The 23,669-nt window shown below is 38.6% G+C and overlaps 1 protein-coding gene across 7 annotated transcripts; it reads right to left on the bottom strand.

Annotated features, from left to right (window-relative positions):
• Positions 1-840: 840 nt before the first annotated feature.
• Cutc (cutC copper transporter) lies at positions 841-23,637 on the bottom strand. Of its 7 annotated transcripts, XR_012910698.1 has the most exons (11): positions 23,445-23,637; positions 20,981-21,052; positions 17,927-17,986; positions 16,938-17,147; positions 16,281-16,316; positions 13,850-13,983; positions 9,579-9,606; positions 6,062-6,167; positions 4,710-5,030; positions 2,918-3,019; positions 841-1,173 (listed from the first exon to the last, which is right to left on the bottom strand). XR_012910698.1 is itself a non-coding variant. In XM_075974150.1 (10 exons), exons 4-10 carry the CDS (start codon positions 17,928-17,930, stop codon positions 4,916-4,918), a joined length of 633 nt encoding a protein of 210 aa, XP_075830265.1. In that variant the 5' UTR covers positions 17,931-17,986; positions 19,486-19,550; positions 20,981-21,052; positions 23,445-23,593; the 3' UTR covers positions 4,625-4,915. The 7 variants fall into 7 exon arrangements, 4 of the variants coding, with proteins under 4 accessions (XP_075830265.1, XP_075830262.1, XP_075830263.1 ...); XR_012910699.1 differs by lacking the exon at positions 2,918-3,019 and having other exon boundaries at positions 843-1,173; XR_012910697.1 differs by lacking the exon at positions 841-1,173 and having other exon boundaries at positions 1,180-3,019.
• Positions 23,638-23,669: the final 32 nt, after the last annotated feature.

Raw genomic sequence — 23,669 nt, 5'->3', positions numbered from 1 at the left:
AAACAGGAAGTTTATACCATCAAGGGAGAGAAAGCGGAAAGAGTGTAAGATCTGGAGAGAGGGAGAAGGCTTGTAAAATGGTACCTTCTGGGCATCACAGTTACTACAGTCATCTCACAGCAACTGGAGTTGCTTCTACCAAGCCTTCACAAAACTGGGCCTGTCACTAGTCAGTCCAGGCCGGAGGAAGCATTCATAGGACCATACTTCTTCTGGTGAACAACTGGGTGGAGTCTGGGGGCAAGGCAGTTATTCTCTTCAGTTACACATCCACAAGTTGGGCTCACCAGGCCCCAATGGATAGTGTGAAACCTATGGTCACACAGATATTCTTGGTTAAAATCAATGAGTCACAAGACAAAACAAAGCAAGAATGTAAGATCTACAAAGAGGCGGGGGCTAAACAAATGTGGGAAGGAAATGAGAGGGAAGTAGCCAGATGGGTTATATATACATATGAAGTTGTCAAAGAAAACAGGTTATATATAAATGTGAAAAATTATAGAACGCACACAAAGGCAGATGAGCACTGGGTACAGCTCAGCGACAGAGTGCTTGCCTGCATCAAGGAGGTTCTAGGTTCAACTATCTGTGATATTATCCAAGGTTATATTGAATGATTCCGAGGGGAAGGAAGGGATGAATATTCTTAGTGTTTTATAATTCAGATACAAATTAGAGAATGAGAAACAGATTTTGCTTTCACTGGTGTTTTCATGTATTATCCATTCCTTTACTCTATTTCAGGCAGATACTATTACTTTTTGGTGTTGTAGGTATGAAATGTTCTAGACCAATTTAAGAAAAAAATCCTCACGTCTTTTAAAAATTTCAACTTTATTGTAATATACAACTCCATCACTTTGTGAGAAAATTATTTTAATCTATTCCGAGTTATACAATAACCATCTCCTAAAATAAAATAAAAACCCCAAAGAAAAAAAAAGAAACTTCATATCCAATTCAGAGCTCCTTGTTTCCGGAACCAGCCAACCCTGAGGAACAAGCGGCACTCTTGTTATCATTTTCCCTTGCTTGTCAAGGCCTCCTGCACCAGTTCCAGGATTGAAGCAGACAGGCGAGGACCAGAAGAAAAGGTACAAAGATCATTTTACTGAGCTGGAGAGCATCACATTTTTTGTTTCCAGGATATGGTACTTTGAAGGGCTAAAACTGAAAAAAAAAAAACTCTAAAATGAGATAGTTGTCATTCTATGAGCTGATGCTAATAGTTCGCTAGTGTTTATATTTGTATAAAATAACGAAATGCATAATTCAGCTTTGTTTGGCCAATGGTCATCCTCTACACACTTTATTACAGTTGCCTTCCAGGTATCTAGCCTTCAGACCCTGCCTTCAGATCCTGCCTTCCAGGTATCTAGCCTTCAGATCCTGCCTTCAGAAGGTCTTCCTTAGTTCAATGCAGGTATTTGCCAATATGTGCAAAAAAGCATTTCCTTCCACAATCTTCCACTATTTGTAACTTAAGTCTGGTTGATGAGTTATGGTGGTTTAGAACTAAATAGTGGAATGCAAGGTCAGGTTCCCATTCTAATAACTAGCAAATAATCTGTAAATCAACATTTTAGTACCATGTAGAAAATTAAGCTACCAATCAACATTTTACCTAAAGATTTTAACAAAACTCATCCTTAACTCTTATTTCAGTACAAGCTGTAAAATGATTATCCTCTAAAGGATAAATAATATTACCATGAACATCCATGTGTCAAGTTTTTGCAGACACTCATGTACTTTTAGTTCTTTGGGTATATAATTGCTGAGTCATACTGTATCTCTGTGTTTAACGCTCTAATGAATTCCCAGACTGTTCTACAAAAACAGTTGCATCATTTTACACTCCCGTCATCGGTACATGAAGGTTCTAGATGCTCCACACCTTTCCCAGCACTTGGAGTGTGGTCATCCTTGTGCATATAAAAGGAGAATTTATTGTGATTTTGATTTGCAGTTCCCTAGTGACTAAAAAAGATGGCAGCCATTTGTAACTTTCATTTAGAAATTTCTATTTAAATCATTTGCTATTTAAAATTAGATTGTTTTTCATGATTGAGTTTTAAATGTTTTTTATATATTCTAGCTACTATGCACTATCAGATATGATTGTAAAGATTTTCTCCCATTATATGTCAGTTGCCCTTCTAGTTTATTGATGTTATCCTTTAGAGCGTAAGTTTTTATTTTGGTAAAGTCCAATTATTCCTATTTTATGTTTGCCACATGTACCCTGCCTCGTCTATTGTCACAGACTTACTACTGCTTTTTTCTAAAAGGTTGTGCTATTGGTCTTATATTTAGGGCTGGAATTCCTTTTACTTTTGTACATGGTATAAAGATCTAGCTCCAATCTTGTGAATGTGGATATCCAGTTTTTCCAGTGTCATTTGTCAAGACTCTTTTTTTAAAATATTTATTTATTTATTATGTATACAATATTCTGTCTGTATGCCAGAAGAGGGTGCCAGACCTCTTTACAGATGGTTGTGAGCCACCATATGGTTGCTGGGAATTGAACTCAGGACCTTTGGAAGAGCAGGCAATGCTCTTAACCACTGAGCCATCTCTCCAGCCCCCTGTCAAGACTCTTTTAACCAAATAAATTTCCTAGAGAATTCTTAAAACTCTATTACATGACTTTTCTATTGCTGTGACAAAACATGATGACCTAGACAAGATGTATTTATTTATTTATTTACTGGTTTTTCAAGACAGGGTTTCTCTGTGTAGCCCTGGCTATCCCGGAACTCACTCTATAGACCAGGCTGGCCTCAAACTCATAGAGAACTACCTGCCTCTGCCTCCTGACTGATGGAATTAAAGGCATGCACCACACTGCCTGGCAACAAAAAGTATTTTAAAACAGGACTAAAATGTAGAACACCAAGGAAAGAACTACCTTATTTTATTATATTCATGTAGTGGAGTGTACAAAATGAGTGCTGGCTTCAGAACGCTATGCCTCTTGGAGAGAGGTTTGAAACGGACAGGTCCTGGAAAGCTAACACGGGAGGAAAAAAATGAACAGTGAGTGCCTGGTGCTTTAATACATCATCTAGCCAAAAACGATAGTTTAGTTTTTAATGCCTTGTTTAGGAATGAGGGATTTAAGGTTCAAAATATTAGCTTTCATCTGTCTAAATTGTGAGATATGGTATGACCCCTGGTACGTCTCATTTGCCCAGGATTGTCCTTTGTGTAACACCCACAAACCAAAGCATCTTAAAGATGACAACTCGATTTGGGGTTAGGAGACCAATGTCCAGGTCTTATAAACAAGCTGAATTTGTTATTAAATCTCAAAGAATTCACATGGCCTCTTAGATCCTTTGTTAATTTGTTTAAATAAACAGAGACGACAGAACAGTTCTTATCTCTGGAGGATTCAACAGTCCACGCACAGGAGAGGGTCAGCCTAAAACACTACATTGCATTTCTTTGCAAGTTTATATGGTACCACGTCTAGAAATTTGGTTTTGCCTTTTTGTATTTTATGTGTACGAGTGTTTTCCCTGAATGTAAGTCTGTGTGCCACATGCATGCCTGGTGTCTGAGGAGGCCACAGGAAAGCCTGGGAACTCCCAGACCTCTAGTTACAGGTGACTATGAGCCATCAGTGGTGCTGGGGATTGAATCTGGGTCTTCTGGAAGAGCAGTCAGTGCTCTAAATTGTTACCTCTCCAGCCCTATTTGTCCTTTTGAGATAAGGACTCAGTTTGTAGCCTGAGTTAATTCCAAACTCATGGCAATCCTCCTATCTCAGTCTCCTAAGTGCTGGGATTATTGGCTAACTCCAGGAACATTTAAATCCTGCTTTCGAGGTCTGTGAATTTAACAAAATCCCCAAAACCAAGCTATTCTACCTGCATAGCCCACAACCCTGAACCACAAATCTGCAAACTTCTTTGCAACTGATCCTGTAATGGCAGAACCTTCATCTCTCCTTTATTGTTTACCATATCCCTGCATTATCTTTAAAGTGATAAGACTTTGGACCTTGACTGGTTCATCCCTCTTTAGGCACCCAGAGGTCGCCTGATCGCTAGAGGTCACCATATAGTGCAGATAACTGAGTGGTAAAGTACACTACAGCCCAGAACTCTGGAACTCAAGCCATCCCCCTGCTTCAGCCTCTCTAGCAGTTGAAATTATAGGCACACACCACTGTACCTGGCTCCAGTACAACACTTACTGAAAAATTACCACTATGTTGGATGTACTTTCTTTTTGAGCTCTGGTTTGCCTTTAACTGTGGTCATCACTCTGTCATCCAACACCTTGAGCCCCTTCAGATAGAAATACAGATTTTTGGCTCCTGTGTTGTTATCAGCAACGATTTTCATTGTGGCTACTGGAAGACCCAAAGAAATAAAAAATTTCACATTGGAAGACACACCTTGCCTCAATTTGGATATCAGGATGTAGTTCAAAGAAAAAAGTCCAAGTCTGGGAATTTTTACACTATACCGTTTTACTGCAACCTTTACATCCTGTCCTGAGCAACAAATCCAACGAGTACATGAAAACTACAAGAAATAGAAAAGCAAAACAATCTTCTTTCATAATAAACTACTGAAAATATTAAGTAAAAGAATATGAGACTATAACAACAGAATGAGGATTTTTATTTTACAAATGAAAATGCAAAAAAAGTGGACTAAACTGACTCTCCATCAAATCTGATTTCATACCTTAGAGTTGACCTTTGCCAGTTTATCAGTGAATTCCCTGAGGAAGAAGCACAGGCTAAATTTAGCCACCATGGCAGCAATGACTGGCAGAGAAAGGATTGCACTGCTGTTCCAATTTCTTTTTCTTCTTAGAAACACACTCCATGGCCACGTGGAGAACTGACGGTTCCGCTCAGTCTTCACAGTGAGTCCACGTCTCTCAGAAGTTAAACTGGGATGTCCCTTGCAATCGCATACAAAGTCCTTACTTTTGTCACATCTGTTACCTTTAGAGAATATTCTGAATGAGCGAGTGAAGCTCCCATTGCAACAGAGGAATTTCTGCAATAGAAACAACAAAGACCAGATAGATAACCACATCAGTTGTGAAATACACCCCTCCTTAACTTTACAGACTCACTCATGGCTCGAGAACAGGGGAAGGTCAAAGATGCTGGACTACCATACTTGCAATTTTCATTAATTAATGACTTGAAAAATCTAGTAGCTAAATCTACCAGGCAGGAAATTGGATTTTATATCTGAAAATGTACATGCTAAGGTCTTCCTTTTTTATGTTGAATCCCTGCTCACCCACCAGTAAATGAGATGACTCAATTAAGTTGTAGGAATCCTCTAGGGTATTGAAAAAAACATAGCAGTCTAAAGTCCTTAATGGTAATAAAATTTCAAAACAACTGCAAGTAAAGAGCAAAGGTAAATGGAGACTATTTACAGTAGGAGAGATAAAGTGGTCCTGAAGCTGCCCTGTACCAATTATTAACTTAGTAAAAGGAACACGTAGAGAACTAGTACACGTGAGTAGATGACTCACTGGATACTTTACTGCTGAGTAAATTTATAAAGTTCTTACGCCCAGCAATGCTTGAATTAGGAAATCATTTCCACTGAACTAAGTCTCGCTTAGAAGGCCCGCAGACTAGATATAACCATAGAAATGGTGACGGCTAGCATGACTCAGCAAAGGCTATATGAAGGTTTACTTATATTCCCAAGTTACTGTTTATTTCTGGCAGAACAACAATCATTTTAGAAATATTTTTCACCTGAAAAACACAATACTTACTAATCACAGCAATTTATTATTTAATAATGACATTAACTAAGGTTTTCTTATTTAAGCAACCAAAGATTTCATCATCTCCTGTATGTAAAGAATATATTTGAGCCGGGCGGTGGTGGCGCACGCCTTTAATCCCAGCATTCGGGAGGCAGAGGCAGGCGGATTTCTGTGAGTTCGAGACCAGCCTGGTCTACAAGAGCTAGTTCCAGGACAGGCTCCAAAACCACAGAGAAACCCTGTCTCGAAAAACCAAAAAAAAAAAAAAAAAAAAAAAAGAATATATTTGTACCGAAACTTCATTCCTGAGTCTCTAGAAGATCGAGCAGAGCAGTGGAATTCTGTAGCACCTGAACCCTCAAGAATCCTCTGCAGATTTTTATCTGTTATGCCGCCTCCTGTTACAAAGAAAAAGTAATACATTAAGTGGAACAGAGTATCACATGAAAGTTAAATATATGTAAATCCTTACTTTACACAAAATATTCATTCCAAATATTTCCACTATTTCAAAAATTACTGTCTCTAAGCTAATATGGGGTCAGAAGACAAGTAAATAAGATCTATGCTACAGACTCAGGAGAACTTGTAAGGACAGAGCTTATAAAGAAAGCCCACTTATCCCTTGGCTTATGTCACAATGCTATGCATTACTGAGTTTGGATTTTAAAAACTATGTGGACAAGGAAAATCATTCAGCACTCCATCATTGCTTTCCCCTCAATGTATAGATGGAAAGTTCAAGATAGGTGTAAGAAAAAAGCTACAAAGGCATCAGAAATGTATCCCTAACAGAAGACCTGTAGCACTTGGTTCCCGCCCAGGGTTTGAAAGAACATATTGACTATACTGGAAATGGGACTAAGCAAACTATATACAGCTTGTTCATCCTAAGATTAACTCTATTTCATTTCACTGACAAATTTAACTTTTAAAAAAATATGTAACCATGGGGTCTGGCGAGATGGCTCAGAGGTTAAGAGCACTGACTGCTATTCCGGAGGTCCTGAGTTCGATTCCCAGCAACCACATGGTGGCTCACAACCATCTGTAATGAGATCTGGTGCCCTCTTCTGGCCTGAGGGCATACATGGAGGCTGAACACTGTGTACATAATAAATAAATCTTTAAAAAAAGTAGCCAAATATTTTTATGACATTCATTTGATAATCTTTGATATATTTATAACAGCCATACTCTGAATTCATTTCAGTAATTATAAATATGAAATTATTTATTTTTATATTCTGATAAAGAAAATATATTCAAAACATTTAAGATGGTATTAGCTAGGTACTTTGTACTTTAAGCTGTGTTTTCACTACACTTCTTCAGACTCATTAGCTTGGCCTTTTGTTGTTGTTGTTGTTAGTGCTATCCATGTTGCTGAACCCTTAAAAAGTGGAAAGAACAAGTCAGGCACAGCGGTGACCATCTCTGATCTCAGCACTTGAGGCTGCGGCAGGATGATCTAAAGTTTGACCAGTCTGGGCTATATAACAATACCCTGTCTGTTTATCTGTCTTCTTCGGCAGCTATATGGCATCTCTTTGACTCTGCCTACTCTTTTATCTCTGTTCGGATATTCCACATGGCTTTGCTCTGCTAAGTCATTGGCCAAAACAGCTTTATTCATCAACCAATAGAGCAGCACATATACAGAAGGACATCCCACATCATCTCCCCTTTTCTGTCTCATTAAAAAGGAAAGTTTTAACTTTAACATAGTAAAATTATATAAACACAACAATTATTAATCAAGAATTATAGTTACAATATTTAGTTATTAACGTTTAGCAAATTAAGGAAAATATTCTATCATATATCCCATCTTTGTAAATCTAAAGTTTTATATCTAATTTATCTTTTATCATAACTAAGGAAAACTATCTGTCTTCAACTCTTCAAAGACCCCAGAAGGACATAATATTACCTAAGTAAACAAGAAGTGCATTGTAAGCAACTTCCAAAACTCTAGAATTGGTAGAGACATTTCATTGCCTGGACAGTCGCCCAAAGTTCTTCTGTAATGTTGGAGCATTCATCTTCAGCCTGCAGGCCCATACTATCCAGCAGACTTTAACGTGAAACAGGAAATTTAAGATCTGTCTGCCTTATAATGGCAAAGTTCATTAGTTGCTTTCTTCTGTGTCCTGGCATTTTTTTCTGTGAAGCAGCAAACACCTTCTTTAGGCAAGTTCAGAGTGATTTTTTTTTAATGGGTCCTACATGTCCAGTTTATACAGCATACCATCAAGCAGTCCAGGCAAGAAACTGAATGGCTAACAAACTCTATAAGGAGCCTCTCTGATGCCCATCATCCTCTTGAAAAAAACTGGTTCTTTCAGGAGATGTGTCTCATTGTCATGAAAAAAATCTAAGTTGTTAAAACATTGTAAATGCCATATTCTATAGGTCTTTGAAGTATTGAAGATTATCTATATAACTGAAATATATCTCTGTATATCTAGAAAACCTATCTAACATGACTACAGGTTTGACTATTATAAATGACTACCTATTTATCTGAAATTTTTTTTAATTATACATTACATTTTTTAATGAGCTGTCTAAACATAAATCTTAATCAGGAGCAGAAATATATATACACAGTGTAACAAAATCAGCCTTAAATATGTATCAATAGACCAAGATCCATACCAATGCAAAGTATCCAACTATATATCATATCCCCCTTATTTGTTTTTTTTTTTTAGAAATCACTTATAATCAACCCCCTTCAAATGAAAACAAATATTTATAAATAATAATTTTGGGAATTGGGGTGTAGTTTTCTTCAAACTTCTTCCTGCTATTTGTTGGGCGAAGCATTTTTAGGGTTCACAGAGAACTTTCAGGAGGTCTTATTTCGTCAAACCACATTAGCCTGTAAAGAATTCATAGGTTCTGCCGGGCGGTGGTGGCGCACGCCTTTAATCCCAGCACTTGGGGAGGCAGAGGCAGGCGGATCTCTGTGAGTTCAAGACCAGCCTGGTCTACAAGAGCTAGTTCCAGGACAGGCTCCAAAACCACAGAGAAACCCTGTCTCGAAAAATCAAAAAAAAATAAAAAAAATAAAAACAAAAAGAATTCATAGGTTCTTATCTTCTGAGGAAACAAAAACAGAACCTCTTTTCCAAAGCAACATATCCTTAGACACAAATTTTGAAGTTAAGATACCTTTATGTTGGTTTAACTTAGCAGCCCCCAGAATCTGCAGTCAAAAAATTCAAAGAAAACATAATAATATGCATAATCCAGACTCTCTGTGTATTTTCCATCTTTACGTGGCTTATTTTTCTTTACTCCTTTAATCCATGACTGTCTGTACTCTTTTTTTTTTTTTAAATTGCAATACTGTTTGGCCAATAGCTTAAGCATAATTCTGGCTAACTCTTATATCTTAAAATAACCCATTTCTATTAATCTGGGCACTACCTACCACAAGGTTGTGGCCTACTGATAAAGTTTCAGACAGTTCCAGCAGTCTCCTTTGGCAGCTACATGCCTTCTCCCTGACTCTGCTTACTCTCTCTCTATATCTCTTTCAGCCTGGCACAGAGGACTGTCTGTACTCTTCTATATTACTTCTACTGTCTCTTTAAAGACTTTATTTCTTTCTCTTTATAACTGTCTACACTCTGTTTCCTCGCCTTCCCAAGCCTATGTACATTTCTAAACACACTGTCTAGAATTCTCCCCAAGCTCTCTCTGTTTTTATGTGGATGCAGGAGCCCACACTGGCACACCACTCATTTGCTCTTTCAACACTCTATGTCCATATTAGCAGAAAAAACAGTGATAAATACCTGGCATCACCACAATCCTGCCTTTTGCCTGAAAAGGGGGAAAAAGTAAATTTTAGTATCTTTCTCTCAATTGAGATTAATAAGTATATTTTAAAAATTTAAGTTACTACTAATACTTAATTTTTCAATAGTTCTCTCTCTCTTAGGGAAAAGATAGTGGGCAAGAAAGATGTTCAGTATTGTAAGTTTTTTTCTAGAAAGATTTTTATTCTATTGCCTTAAAAATGTATAGTATTATAAACATAAAGAATAGGTATAAAAATGAACTTTATAATCACACCACCTTAAGAAAAATCTTACTGGAAAAATCACAGAAAGTTTGAGTTTGTGGTATGCAGAAGAATGAAAATAGGTGCATATAAAATTTTATTAGCAGAAAAGACAATATAACATAATTGTAAGTTATGGTGGTGAGAGTGGAAAGATGGGAATCCACTCATATATTGCCTCATCAACTAAATATCAACAGAATAAAGCCATAAATTCATTTAATTGAAAATATAAGAATTAATTTAATTTCTGATATTATCATGTGGCCTATCCATCCTCCTACGTCTTTCCAGAAAATCCTTCTTCTCCCATAGCTGCCCTTCTCAGGCCTCCTCACCTATTAAAATCATATGTAAGCCCCTTATTCTAACTATCTCTTTGAGTTATATTTCTTTGCTAACACACACACAAGAATATACAGTTATGTGCACATTTTTTTGTTGGCTTATTTGCCCCAGGAACTAAACATAAGATAGAAGAGAGGAGTCTATCCCTTTGACATGGTGAACAAAGACAGTTCCTATCGGCATAGAACTTTAAACATTAAAAGAAGATGAAACAGATAAACAATATTTGTATAATAAAATTTCAGATAGCAAGTACAATGGAGGTAAAATATAGTCAGGTAATAAAATAGGGACTGAGAGGAAGGGGGTGATTTCACAAAATTACTAACTGTTAGAAAAATTAAGTGGAGCAAAGATGTATCATGTTCTCAAATACATGAGAGCAAAGCATCCATAAAACATTCACTATCTAAGAAGTTGAAATGATCTTAGAAGGAGGAAAAGTCACATTTGTTTCTTACAAATGAAAGCTTTCTAAAATAAAGACAAGCCGGGCGGTGGTGGCGCACGCCTTTAGTCCCAGCACTCGGGAGGCAGAGGCAGGCGGATCTCTGTGAGTTCGAGACCAGCCTGGTCTACAAAGCTAGTTCCAGGACAGGCTCCAAAGCCACAGAGAAACCCTGTCTAGAAAATCCAAAAAAAAAAAAGAAAAACAAAATAAAATAAAGACAATTTTTTTTATTAACTGATCAAGTCAATTTATTAAAACAGTTGACTTAGGCATCTGCAATGGTGACTTCAACCTCCACGCCCGACTCAATACTGATGGATGTAATCTGTTTAACTATCTCGGAGGGGCTGTGCAAGTCAATGAGGCGCTTGTGGATTCTCATTTGGAAACGAAGACAAATATTTTTAAGAGATAAAGACTATCATACTTTTTGGCCTTCTATAAAAGATTACTTAGAATAATATATTTACCTAACACTATCAGAAGTGGTTAAAAAATACACAAAACACTGAGCATCAGTAATAATTTGAAAAACAAAACCTTATGGTATAGTTTGAACATGAAATGAACCCCACGGGCTTGGTTGCCACCTAAAAGACTTTGGGGAAATGACTGTATCATGAGGACTCTAACTTCATGAATGGAATAATCCTCTGATGGATTAAAAATCTGGATAGACACCCAGACTGCACCCCTCCCTAGGCTCCCTATTCTGGCCTACAACTTTGGAAGAAGGCGTTGGCTTTACGGGAGGCCAGGCCCAGCAGAAAACTTCCGCTGCACTAGGTGCCATGCTGTACCAGGAATCCCAGATGTCAAGCACTTCCCCAGAACTTCAGAGACTACACAGGCACTTGGAATAGAAAAGGCAATGTTGGCATCCAAAACTTCAGAAGTTTAGCAGACCACAAAAAACACCAGCAGAGATACCCTACTGGAACTGAAGGCTTGGTAGTCACTAGAACCCTTGGACACTTAGGCCATAAGATCAGGGAAGAAGGGCTGGAGAGATGGCTCAGAGGTTTAGAGCATTGCCTGCTCTTCCAAAGGTCCTGAGTTCAATTCCCAGCAACCATATGGTGGCTCACAACCATCTGTAATGGGGTCTGGTGCCCTCTTCTGGCCTGCAGGCATACATACAGACAGAATATTGTATACGTAATAAATAAATAAATATTTAAAAAAAAAGATCAGGGAAGAAACAAAAACTAAGTGTTGGGACTTTGGACCCCTAGACCTTGAATTTTCTATGACCCTTTGCCTGCCAGGGTAAACAGATTGCTTTCCTGTGCTAGCAGCTGCTCTGACAACCAATGCTTGCAGCTGCTGAGCACGTGACCCTGATGGCAGGAGAGTGGTTTCTGGTGGCTTGCAGCTGAAGGATTCTGAGAGCTAGGATGTGGACAATGGTCAGGGAAGGCACTATATAAGCTGCCCAGGAACACAATAAAGTTGGCATTCCTGTTTCAAGAATGACCCGTGTCTATATGTGTGTGTTTTGATCGCCAGGTGGTTCCCCCAACTCAGAAACCACCTTCCCTACTGTAGTTCACGTAGTACAGGTAGTAGTACGGACATTACACCAAGGAACAAAACAGCCATCCAATAAAGGCAAACACAGGCATTAACACCTAGACCTATAATCAACCCAAACCCAGATGCCCAAATGCCAGTGTAATAATGTACTTATTGCCTGTATATATTTTATATAGTTATTGTACTTATTCTATATAGCTTTTTTATATAACCTTCTTTATTTTAGACAAAAAAAGGAGGGGGAAATGCAGTAATATTTTGCTTATACTATAACAAAGTTTGCCTCAAGATCAGAGGGTGGGGCTAGCCACAAGTTAACCATAGAGGTCTGAAGGTCTGTACAGAGAGATAGGAAGTGATGTGGCTGGGTAGAGAGAGGAATATTAGGTGGGAGGAGACAAAAGGCCGGTCCCCTTTCAGGTGAGGAGTTAACAAGGTAAGAGTTGGCTGTGGCTTGCTCCTTTCTCTCTCTGGCCTTTCAGCATTTGCACCAATATCTGGCTCCAGGTTTTTATTATTTGATGTGGGAGGTCCATCTGTCTGTGTGTTGCTTTTCCTAGTTAATGAATAAAGAAACTGCCTTGGCCTGTTGATAGGGCAGAACTTAGGAAAGCGGGGAGAAGGAACTGAATGCTAGGAGAAAGAAGGGCGAAGTCAGAGAGAAGCCACGGATCCTCTGCCTGAGACAGACACTGGTTAGAATCTTTGCCAGTAAGCCACTGTCATGTGGCAATATACAAATGAATAGAAATGGGCTAAATTAATATAAGAGTTAGCCAACAAGAAGCTAGAGCTAATGGGCCAAGCAGTGTTTTAATTAATATAATTTCTGTGTGGTTATTTTGGTTCTGGGTGGTTGGGACAAACAAGCAGTCCCGGGCCTTCTTCCTCTTCCTACAATTATCAATACCAATTAGAACTCATGCAGCACCTGGTTCACCAACTATGTTTTCTATTCCAAAACATTTGGGCTTCCCCATAGTCAACGATTAAACATAAAATGTTGTTTAGCAAGGTTTTCAAGGTTCTACATACTCTTTTCTTCAGTTCAAATTCTGTTCATTCTTCAGTACCTTAAGTCATGCCTGCAGAAACAATGCTCCAACCCTGACAAGACCTACACGGTGAACAGAGAAACTCTTGCAAACTGTCCTTTGACCCCCACAGACACACCATGACAAGCACATGTGCATCACACACTAACAAATGTAAAAAGATTTCCTAGAGCAATCTCTGACTGCTCTACAAATCTAGTTTACTCACATCAGAAAACAATCCTAATATATTGATAGTTGGAAAGAATTAAAAAGAACGTAAGTTTTAGGATATATATATACAGAGATGATAGCTGTAAATTTAACAGGGATTCCCCTGCATATACATAGATTGATAGTAAAAAGATGTAGTGTAAAACTAGACAAGACTAATGACAGAGAAAAGGTAAAACTTGCTGTCTATGATTTGATCTGAAGTGCCTGGTTATTTAAAATACCCATGCAATAAATAAATAAATAAAAATCATATAAATATGTCACTGGCTCTACTTTTCTTCCATAATCACCAAGTCAGTAATATTCATTTTTATAAACTAGCTGAATAGAACAGAATATTATATTGATAATATATATAGTAGTAGAATGTTCAGAGTAACCACAACCCTCTTGTACCTCATCTATGAGTTGCTTTATTAGAGGCAGTCCTTCGAGTGCCGAACTGTCACATCCGCTGGTCAAAACACGTTCAAATCCCAAAGTCAGGAGGGTCTCCAGAGCTGCCATTGGATCATGAACCATATCAAAGGCTAAAATAGTAAAACTCATTTGAATTTTGAACTGAAATATCCTCTAATTCAATAGGTTCCAAAATGTAGTGTGTATATATACATATTATAATACGTATTATGTATAATGGTATGCTAGATTTATATTGGCTTACAATAGATAATTATGAAATATTCATAATTTTTATTTAAAATTAATCAAGGTAAAGCATTTAAACCACAGAAACAAGAAAATGCTACACATCAGAGTTTCTTCCTTCTTTTCTTTTTGAGACAGGATCTCATCATGTAACTATAAGTAGCCTGGAACTCACTATGTAGACCAGGCTAGCCTCAAATTCATAATGACCCATCTGCCTCTGCCACTAGGGTTCCGGAATTAAGGACGTGCACCACCATGCCTGCTCCAAGAGTTCTTTTTTTCATTCCTAAGGGTTCTTTTTATTTTTTAAGAGTCAGAGTTTGCCAGTACAAAACTCTGCATGCCACCAGTAATAGGCACGGCCATTTTATCAGCACACATTTCAATAGGAGCATTTACATGGACAAAGAGAAGACGTGACAAATTTCAAATTTTCAGTAATCACAAGTGTTTATCTTTAAAATAAAACTTAAAATTTTAATTTTAAAGTAACTATTAAGTTTCTACAGGTAACATTTAGCTATGACAATGCTGTAAATGTGGTCACATCTGAAAAAGTGTTCAAAGGCCGCAGACAAACTATACTGCAGAAATGGCACATTATACTCGCCTGTCCCAGGAGAAACCTGGTTCACTCTCACAGTCACTGAGTGGTTTGTACTAGATCATTTGCCTGATACACTCAAGACTCATAGCTGATTGTTTTCAACAGACAACACAAGGTTTCGATTCTGTTCTACTAAGATACTTCCTTTCTCAAGTCAGGCATGGAGGCACAGGCTTGTAATTCTAGCACTCAGGAGACAAGGCAGGAGGATTCCAAGTTCAGGGGAAGGGAGGAAGGAGAGAGGAAAGGGATGGGGCTTCTCTCTTCAGAACAGTAAGAGAAGTGGCCTAGGAACCTTAAAAAAGAAAACCTACTTCTGCTTTGGTGCTCAGCACTAGTATGAGATAGAGAATTCTAGTTTATGGAGATGAGGTACTATGGGTCCTGGGGACACACTCCCTTTTCCACCCTTTACTGGACACAGGCAGCTGCTGTCGTTCACAAGTTTTCCTGCTTTGGTGCCATCACTTTCCCAAGAGTAGTTACACTGCCTTATTAAATAAACAAGCGGGCAAAAAGTGGAACCAAGAACACTATTAAAACACAATTTTTATTTCTATAAATCATGAAAATATTTCTGTTAGACTTATTAGAGAAAGATTAAGAAATAGAAATTTGAAGTCATCTTTTAAAAGTTTAAATTTTTTAAATATATTCTATGTGACTGCTTCATTTTTTAAAACTATTAAGAATGACAAAATTTAAACTACTTTTTCAGATAAATGTTCACTAATTTAAAAATATCTTTGGTGTGCCTGGCATCAAGATGCTGACAGACTAATGTCTTTTATTGCCTTTTTTTTTTTTAAAGAAACATTGCTAATACCAAATCAAGACAAAAGTTTCTGGTACTGTCATAAATTTCAAAGGGTAATAAATACTTTAATCTTAATTTCTATACATGGAGACAGATACTGGTAATTCACTCTAAGCCTATTTAAAAAGAAGAAAAGCATTTAACACTTTCTCAAGTATCACTGTTTTGACTAAAGATTTCTTTCTTTTCATCTGCAATGGCAGTGCCTTCTAAACACAAGTGACACCTGTCCCTCGATTTTGCCAAGGCTTAGTAAGACTTAGCCAAAGTACAGGGGAACTATAACTATTAGCATCTATTCTTCGTAAAAAGGTCTGATTCTTGTTCACACATCTACTTTGTCTTCCCACAAGAAGTCTCTATTTGACAAAGCTGACCTCACTGCTAGCTCTAGGAATCATTTTGCCTGGCACAAAAAAGCCAGGAGGTACACTTCATTTCAATGGCCATGATTTACTCCTTTTAGGGCTGTATATAATCTAAGGTGATCTAATAAATAATGAATCTCAGGATTGCTCCTAGGCTGGACACATACACTTGCAGGCAATGCTTACTCTCTCCTCACGTATATGCTACCACCACCTTCTTAACAAGGTTCTGTAACAGAGTTTTCAAGCTTTCTAGGCACCGAACACCATTTCCTCATCTATAACTAGCTAGTATCACTGTAACACTACAGAAGGGTTGTGCCATCTGGTAAGATCTGAAAACTGACAGCATTTAACAAACCTATTAGAACAGAAATGACTCACCTCGGTGAAAAGTGACCGGCAGAGGACGGCAGAGAGCTATAAAGACAGTCATGCAACAAGAGGAGGCTCATTATTATTTGCAGAATTCTCCTTGGGTAAAACTTTTATATTCTCTTCTGCTAAGATACTGAACTAAAACAGTAACAAAACAGCAGTCTTATAAATTCAAAAGTCCTATCTTTCCTCTAAACTCTGACTTTCATATGAAGTATAATTATCTATACCTTAGGGTACCAAACAAAAATTACACGAACTAAAAAGACAACATTAAATCAATTACTTGGATACTCTAAGGATCGTCAAGAAAAACTCTGGCCTCATAATGTAGATATTTTGCATTTATCCTCTCCACTTCCTCTCCTCATTATGGACTAGAATAACTTCTCAAGTTTCGGTGTATTGGTTAATCCAATCAATGTAAATTTCTCTTAAACTCTGCAAGAGCAGAACCTGATCTACAGCAACAAAGGAGTACCAAGAGGGCTTTGCTACGTATACCCTCTACCCCAAATAGTTAAACAACTTTTTTTTTTAAAGATAGGTTAGTTTAAGTATATGCAGGTACATCTGAAAAATCAATTTTGTAATTTTTTTTTCTGCATCAGGAGAGTGTGTATATGTGCTAGAGGCTTTTACACCTCAGCTACAAATTCTTACCCACAAGAGACATGCACAGCTCTTTGTCAATGTGTCCATCTTCAGTCAATGCCCCAAATACCAAACCATCAGCACCATAAAGCTTGGCAAGACGAATGTCAGCCTTCATCACTTCTATTTCACGGTCTGAATATAAAAAATCACCTCCCCGTGGTCGAATCATCACAAAAACTGGAATCTGGACACTTTGTTTTACTACTTGAAGAATACCTTTAAGAAAGAAGCAGACTAAAGTTCAACTATAAGCTAAGAAATCTGGAGAAGTTATTAAACTATTATTGGTCATATATAGTTATTCTTATGTATTATTTCCAAAGGAAAAGAGCAGAAGAATCAGAGGATAATACAAAGGGAAGGAAGCCTATGGGGAACAGAGGCAGCCGTGAGTGAATGTGTAAAGAACGGATGAAGTTCTTAGTGAATGTGTATTATTAACAAGGACCGAAGCTTCAGACCCATGGCAATTGGCAAAGCCTTCCTCTGGTCCAAGTTGACCAATGAGTGTAAAAACTAGCAACTGCAGCTTCCTCCTCCAGATGATTGCACCCTAAGACTGCTCCCTACAGAGACACAGGGGAGACCAGCTCACTCCTCTAGCTGCGCTGTACACAAGGAACACGCTGAGGCTCCAGGATGCTGCACTGTAGGTACCACTCCACCAGAATAAGCACGATCCATCCATCCCAACTTCTCTGTATGTGTGTGCGTGCGCACAAAAGCCAAGGGATAGAGAGCAAGGCAGAAGGGCTGAAGATACTCAAAAGCACTTGTCAGCTGATAGAAAAACAATTTACCTTCCAATCTCTTGAGGCTTGAGGACAAAAATATGTTTAACTAAAAATATGTTTAGTTAAAACCTTTGATGATGTGATTTACAATTATAAGTATTTCTACTTGGTAGCATGGTCTTCATTTACTTAACATAACATTAAATAATCAGTTGTTGCTATCTCTGTACGAGAAATTTGGTAGGAAAAAAAGATTCTTACCCATGCTGGGCGTGGTTCCTCCCTCCAATAAGCCAGCACATAGTTCAATCCGACCAGCACCTTTTTAGAAAACATATTTATTTAAAGTTCCTATGATAAGACAACTGTTTATCTAAATATAAAAAGAACCTGAGAGCTTAACAAAGAAATCAAAATATAAAATTAGAGTAAAAATATTTTAAATCTCAATTGTATTCTACAACCCTCATTGTGTTACTGATAGCCAAATAAAGAGTTAACTCCAGTTAAGCCAGTTCTCTTAAACTTTGTCTTAGAGTTGCCGCGCACAAGGAATAAAGACCAATAAGAAGTAACATCAACTTTTGAAAACATTCCTTATTACTCTAAGTTTTAAAACAAAACAGTTAATTTGTAGTAGCTATCGAGATAATTTCAAGATGAGGTGAATACTGGTAGCAAAAAAAAAAAATCTGTCAAACTATTGGGGTCATGTTACAAAAAAGGTCTCAGGGACAAGGCTCTCACTAACCAAAGACAGGATATTTTAAGCATTAACAAACAAAATAACTACGATAAATTAAGACACATGTCTAAATCTAGTTTTATAATGTTAAAACAACTCATTGGAGGGTAGCAAACAGATGTGTTATTCTGGAAATCAGAGAACAAAGAAGGCAGTCTTTCTCCCTTCCTCTCATACTAACAAAATTTCAACACAACCAAATGATAAAAAAGTTGTTCTTTCTAGTTGTATATTAGACACTAAATAAATAAATAAATATCAAGCAGGGCGTGATGGTACACACCTGTAATTCTAGCACTGGGAATGCTAAGGCAGAAAGATTGTCATGAGTTCAAAGTCAGCCTCAACTACAAGTAGGTAGTGGTATCCTATGTCCCTCCAAAAACAAAAGACCAAACAAAATTCAACCAAATATATATATATATATTTATGAATATACACACATATTAGATTGACAAATGACTGGAAAACTTATAAAAGATAGATCAGTTTGGTAACACCTGAATCCTCTGAACAATCTCAACATCATACCCATGCACACAAAGAAAAACACAAGAAGCCCTCCTAATGTAATACAGCAGGATACTGCCTATAAAGCAATTTTTAAAAATTATTTTTATTTCTAAATTTTTATTTTAATTTTGGTGTTTTGAAACAGGGTCTCTCTCTATAGCCCTGGCAATTCTAGAATTTGCTGTGTAGAGCAGACTTGCCTCAAATTCATAGAGACCTGCTTGTCTTCATCTCCTGAGCGCTGGGGTTAGAGACATGCACCACCTTGCCCAGCTTATTTACCTTTATATGTATGAGTATTTTGCCTGCACGTCTGTGTACCATGTGTATGTATGCCTGCTGCACAGAGGCCAGAAGAGGACATCGGATTCCCTGGAACTGAACCACCACGAGGGTGTAGGAACTGAACCCACAGCCTCTGAAAAAGCACCCAGTGTGTGTAACCAATGAGCCATCTCTCCAGCCCTAAGAAACAATTTTATTAAAGCTCAATTCTGAATTGGACTTTAAACTCAACAGGGAATAGAGAGATTAGAAAAGAATATCAAATGGCACCACTTACATAGTCAGCAAAATTGGGACTGTGGTGCTCTGAGTGATGAACATCATAGTGCATCTAACAAATAACTATGGAAAAAGAGAAAAAGAAACCTTTTTTAAAAAAAATCGAGGAAATCATAAAGTATGGTAGTACATGTCTGCGATCCTAGCACTTGAAAAGCTTAGGCAAGATGATCACAGTTTGAGGTCACCCTGGGTTACACAAAGACTCTCTCAAAACAGCCAAGAATAAGAGATGTAGCTTTAGTAATACAGCACCCAGCATGTACAAAGCCCTGGGTTCAATTTCCCCAGGGCAAGGGGGATTACCTGTTACATCAATGATCAACCCTTCATTCCTTCTTATTGCCATGAAGGGATTTTACATTTTCAAAGGTTTCCAGAAATCAGCAAGGACTGACAGTAATCAAATGTGTCCAGAAAAACTGAAAACACGTAAATTGCTCCCTACCAAAAACGTCTGCTGAAAACTACTGACCATGACTTAAAAATGGCTGAAGTTTGTAATGATTATCTTTCATTGTCAATTTGATTAGATTTGGAGTCATCTTTGAGGGAGTTTCCAGAGCAGCTTGCTGAGGAGGAAAGACCCACACTGAACATGGACGGCACCATGGCCGGCGTCCCAAAACCAAAACAGAAAGAAGAAGCCAACTGAGCATCAGCGTCCACTTGTCTGCTACCTGGCTGCAGACACAATGGGATCAGCTGCCCCAAGCTCTGCGCCATGCCTTCAGAGCCACGATGGACTGAATCCCTCAAACTGTGAGCCAACATAAACTCTTCCTTCTTCAAGTTTCTTTTGCCCGGTAATCTGTCACAGCAAATTTTAACTACTAAAAAGTTGTTAAAATTATTTTCCTGATAATCTCATCTTGAGATGATGGAAATGCTTATGCTTCTCACAAAAACAAAATTAGAACACAAAACAAAACAGCACCTATGGTAAAAATATAAGACCTCTAAAAGCATCTAGAATTTTCATTCTTCAGTACACATGCTACAGTGCTTTGCCACTGAACTACTTGTTCAGTCCCCTGTATTTTAAACTATTTCAAATTCTTAAATTTGTGTCAAGTTCAATAAAAAAAAATCATGTTAATGAGTAAGGAGGATTATAGATGCTTGCCATAAAATGTGACCTGCTTGGGGGAAAGAGGGTATTAGACAGTAATCTTCCAATAAATTTTTGGTTTTGCCTTACTTTCTAAAGCCAAGGTTTCCCCATCTAGCTCAAGCTGGTCTCCAACTTTCAACCCTCATGACCTCAAGCTTCTCTGTGCTGGGATCACAAGCACGTGCTGCCACGCCGTGCTCTTCAGTAGGTTTTCTAGTTAGCTGTTTCTGAAAGGACTGCTGCTGTCCAAGGGATGACAGGGCTTTGTCTTTTTTTAATGATGTTTCACTCTGTAGCCATTTTGGAGGTCGGTTCATAGGACCCATTCTCAGACCCTAAAAAGGTTGTCAACCACTATTCATCATCTAGTCTCCCTTACCTCCTCTTTCTGCGTTCATGGCCGACTCCACCGAGTCTACACACACTTCCATAAGAAATCCATTTGGAGCTCCTAAAGGGTACAAACAACAGAAATTCTTGAAGGAAATAGCAATTCATGCCAATCTTCCACTAACACTTCCGTTTTTGCAACCTGAATGTGCAACAGAGAAAAACACACGTACTCAGACCCATCCACGTGGTAAAATGCCACACTCCTTCAAATCGGCGAGTCCAGACTATGAAACAGATATACAGACATACGCAAAAGAAGCCAAAGTGAAACAATTTTTAGTACATAGTAAATGTGAAATTAATCTTCCTAAACCACAGATCTCATCATTGTGTCCCAGCTCAGACTCTCAGAACGTTTCTCAATGCTAACAGTTAAAAAGACTACGTATTTTAAATGACTTCAAATCCTGGTGCCACCATTTTATTCACTGTGTGGCCCTAGACAAGTTACTTTTCTATAAAGTAGAGGTTTCAATTCCTGACCTCAGAGTAATCAACACTGAGATAATTTACATAAAGGGCACATCCACTAAACATTATCATATATATATATATATATATATAATTTTTTTTTTTGGAGACAGGATTTTTCTGTGCAATAGTCATAGCTGTCCTGAAACGAGCTCTTGTAGACAGGCTGACCTTGAACTCACAGAGATCCACCTGCCTCTTCATTAACATTAATAAACTATATCTTATTTCTTCTTTAGGACTTCAGTGTTCCTCAGTCTCCATCTTTGCCAATGAATATACTATCCCAATGATAAAATCCTTCTAGTTTCATCTTCAAATGCTAAACTTCTCCAAGGATCATACCAAGTCACATTTCCATGGTTTTTTTTTTCTCCCAAAGTAGAAAGATCTATCTCCTTCTGTACCCCAATAACTTATATATTTCTCATTCAGACCCTAGTTTCACCCCTTAGGAGATAAATATCTGATCTCTATGGTTGACAGGAAGTTCCTTAGTAAGGTCATTATTTAAGAGTTTTGTCTCTCTCTGCAAGCCCAGGAGCTACCATGCTAACAAGTCACCCAAATATTCCCTAAAACCTGAATTACAAATTTACATGTTAATATGAAAAAGAATAGTGTAAGCAGCTTTGAGTTTTTCCTGCAAGTTAGTTATAATTAAAGATTTGAATGCTGGAGCCTAGGAAATGGCTCAGTGGGTACAGCCATTTACTGTGCAAGCCTGACAACCCAAGTTCATCCCGATGTATTTAAAATTGGAAGACCTACCGCCTCTGAGCTCCACACACTCACTATGCCACAGGTACCCACCCCACACAATAACGATCAATACACTCATACTTCATGTATTGCTCTCTTTAAAAATAGTCACCATATTGTGGTACTGGTTACTAATGGGCAGTGAATTTGTAATGGTTTTTCCTTTTCTATATTGCTTGACTTTTTCGACCTAACATTGCTTTAACGATGAAAAATTACTTTGAAAAACACAAATCTGTCACCTCCTAAAATGAAGTTACAATTGTCGTTTATTTAATAAAAGACTATCAGTCCCAAGATTGGGACTCAAATGTTAGCCTATGGCCTTAAATAACAACGCACTAACTCCACAAATCTGATAGCCACATCAACAGTCACACCCCTGGGCTTGAAAACGCTGAAGGATTTAGCTTCACAGGAAAGGACGGGAATGGCTACCAAGACTACAAAAGGAGCCCGGGCAACAACGTGTTTCGTAGGGAACAGAAAAGACGTTTGAGGCAGTAGCGCTCAAAGTAAGATACTCCAGGTGGCTTTGGGGACTCTGAGTCTGCGGCTTTACTAGCCTTTTTTACCTTAGCCTCTCACCAATGGAAACGTGTCGGATGGAAGTGTAGGTATGAGAAACCAGCTATCTTCCATTATTAAAGAGATCTGCAAAATCTTCCACATTAAAGAGATTTGCAAAACACAGAGTATTGCCACTTATACCATTTTATTTAGGAATATTTATCCTTCGTAAAAGTTATACGTGTTAATATATAATAGGTATTTTACGGCTATTTTTTAACTTATCAGTCAATACATACTTTTTAGGACAGTAAGTCCTAAGAAAAACAAACGTGAGAACCGCTGGTTTGGAGAACCAAGAGTTCACTGAGTGGGAAGAGATTTGCTGCGATAGCCAGACCTGGAGGGCTCCCGCAGGAAGCAACGAGTCCCGCGTAACCAACCCAAAGGCTGGGCAAACAGACCCCACTAGTCACCGCACGTTTATTATCCACCGCAGTGACAGGGAGGTGGCAGGCGATGGTGCCCTCTTGTGGCCCAAGGGGTTTCGGGAGATTGGGGGAAACCTGCGGGAAAGCGTGACCCGCAGGGACCCCTAAGAAGTGTGGGGACTCGCGGGAAGCGTCACTGCCTGGGACCCAAGAGGAGCTGAGGAACCCACCCGGGGTCGACCCGCACACCACCCCCTGCCTCGTCGCCTTCCGCACCCGCCTTTCCCGACGGCATCCACGCCGGTTTCCGCTCGCAGGAAGCCCCTTTCTTCATGCTTCCCGCCTTCCACCCTCGCTCGCCTTCGGTTTCCACGGAGTCCCCGCGGCTGCGCGAGCCACGGAGGAGGCGCGTTCCCGACGCCCGCGCCCCCGTAGAGTCGTAGGCGCAAGCGCAGTAGCCAGCCTGGGGGGGAGGGGGCGAGGCGCACGCTCGCGGTGTCT

Source organism: Microtus pennsylvanicus, chromosome 5, assembly GCF_037038515.1.
Source record: "Microtus pennsylvanicus isolate mMicPen1 chromosome 5, mMicPen1.hap1, whole genome shotgun sequence".
Lineage (NCBI taxonomy): Eukaryota > Metazoa > Chordata > Mammalia > Rodentia > Cricetidae > Microtus > Microtus pennsylvanicus.
This window is presented reverse-complemented; position numbering and strand designations above follow the sequence as displayed.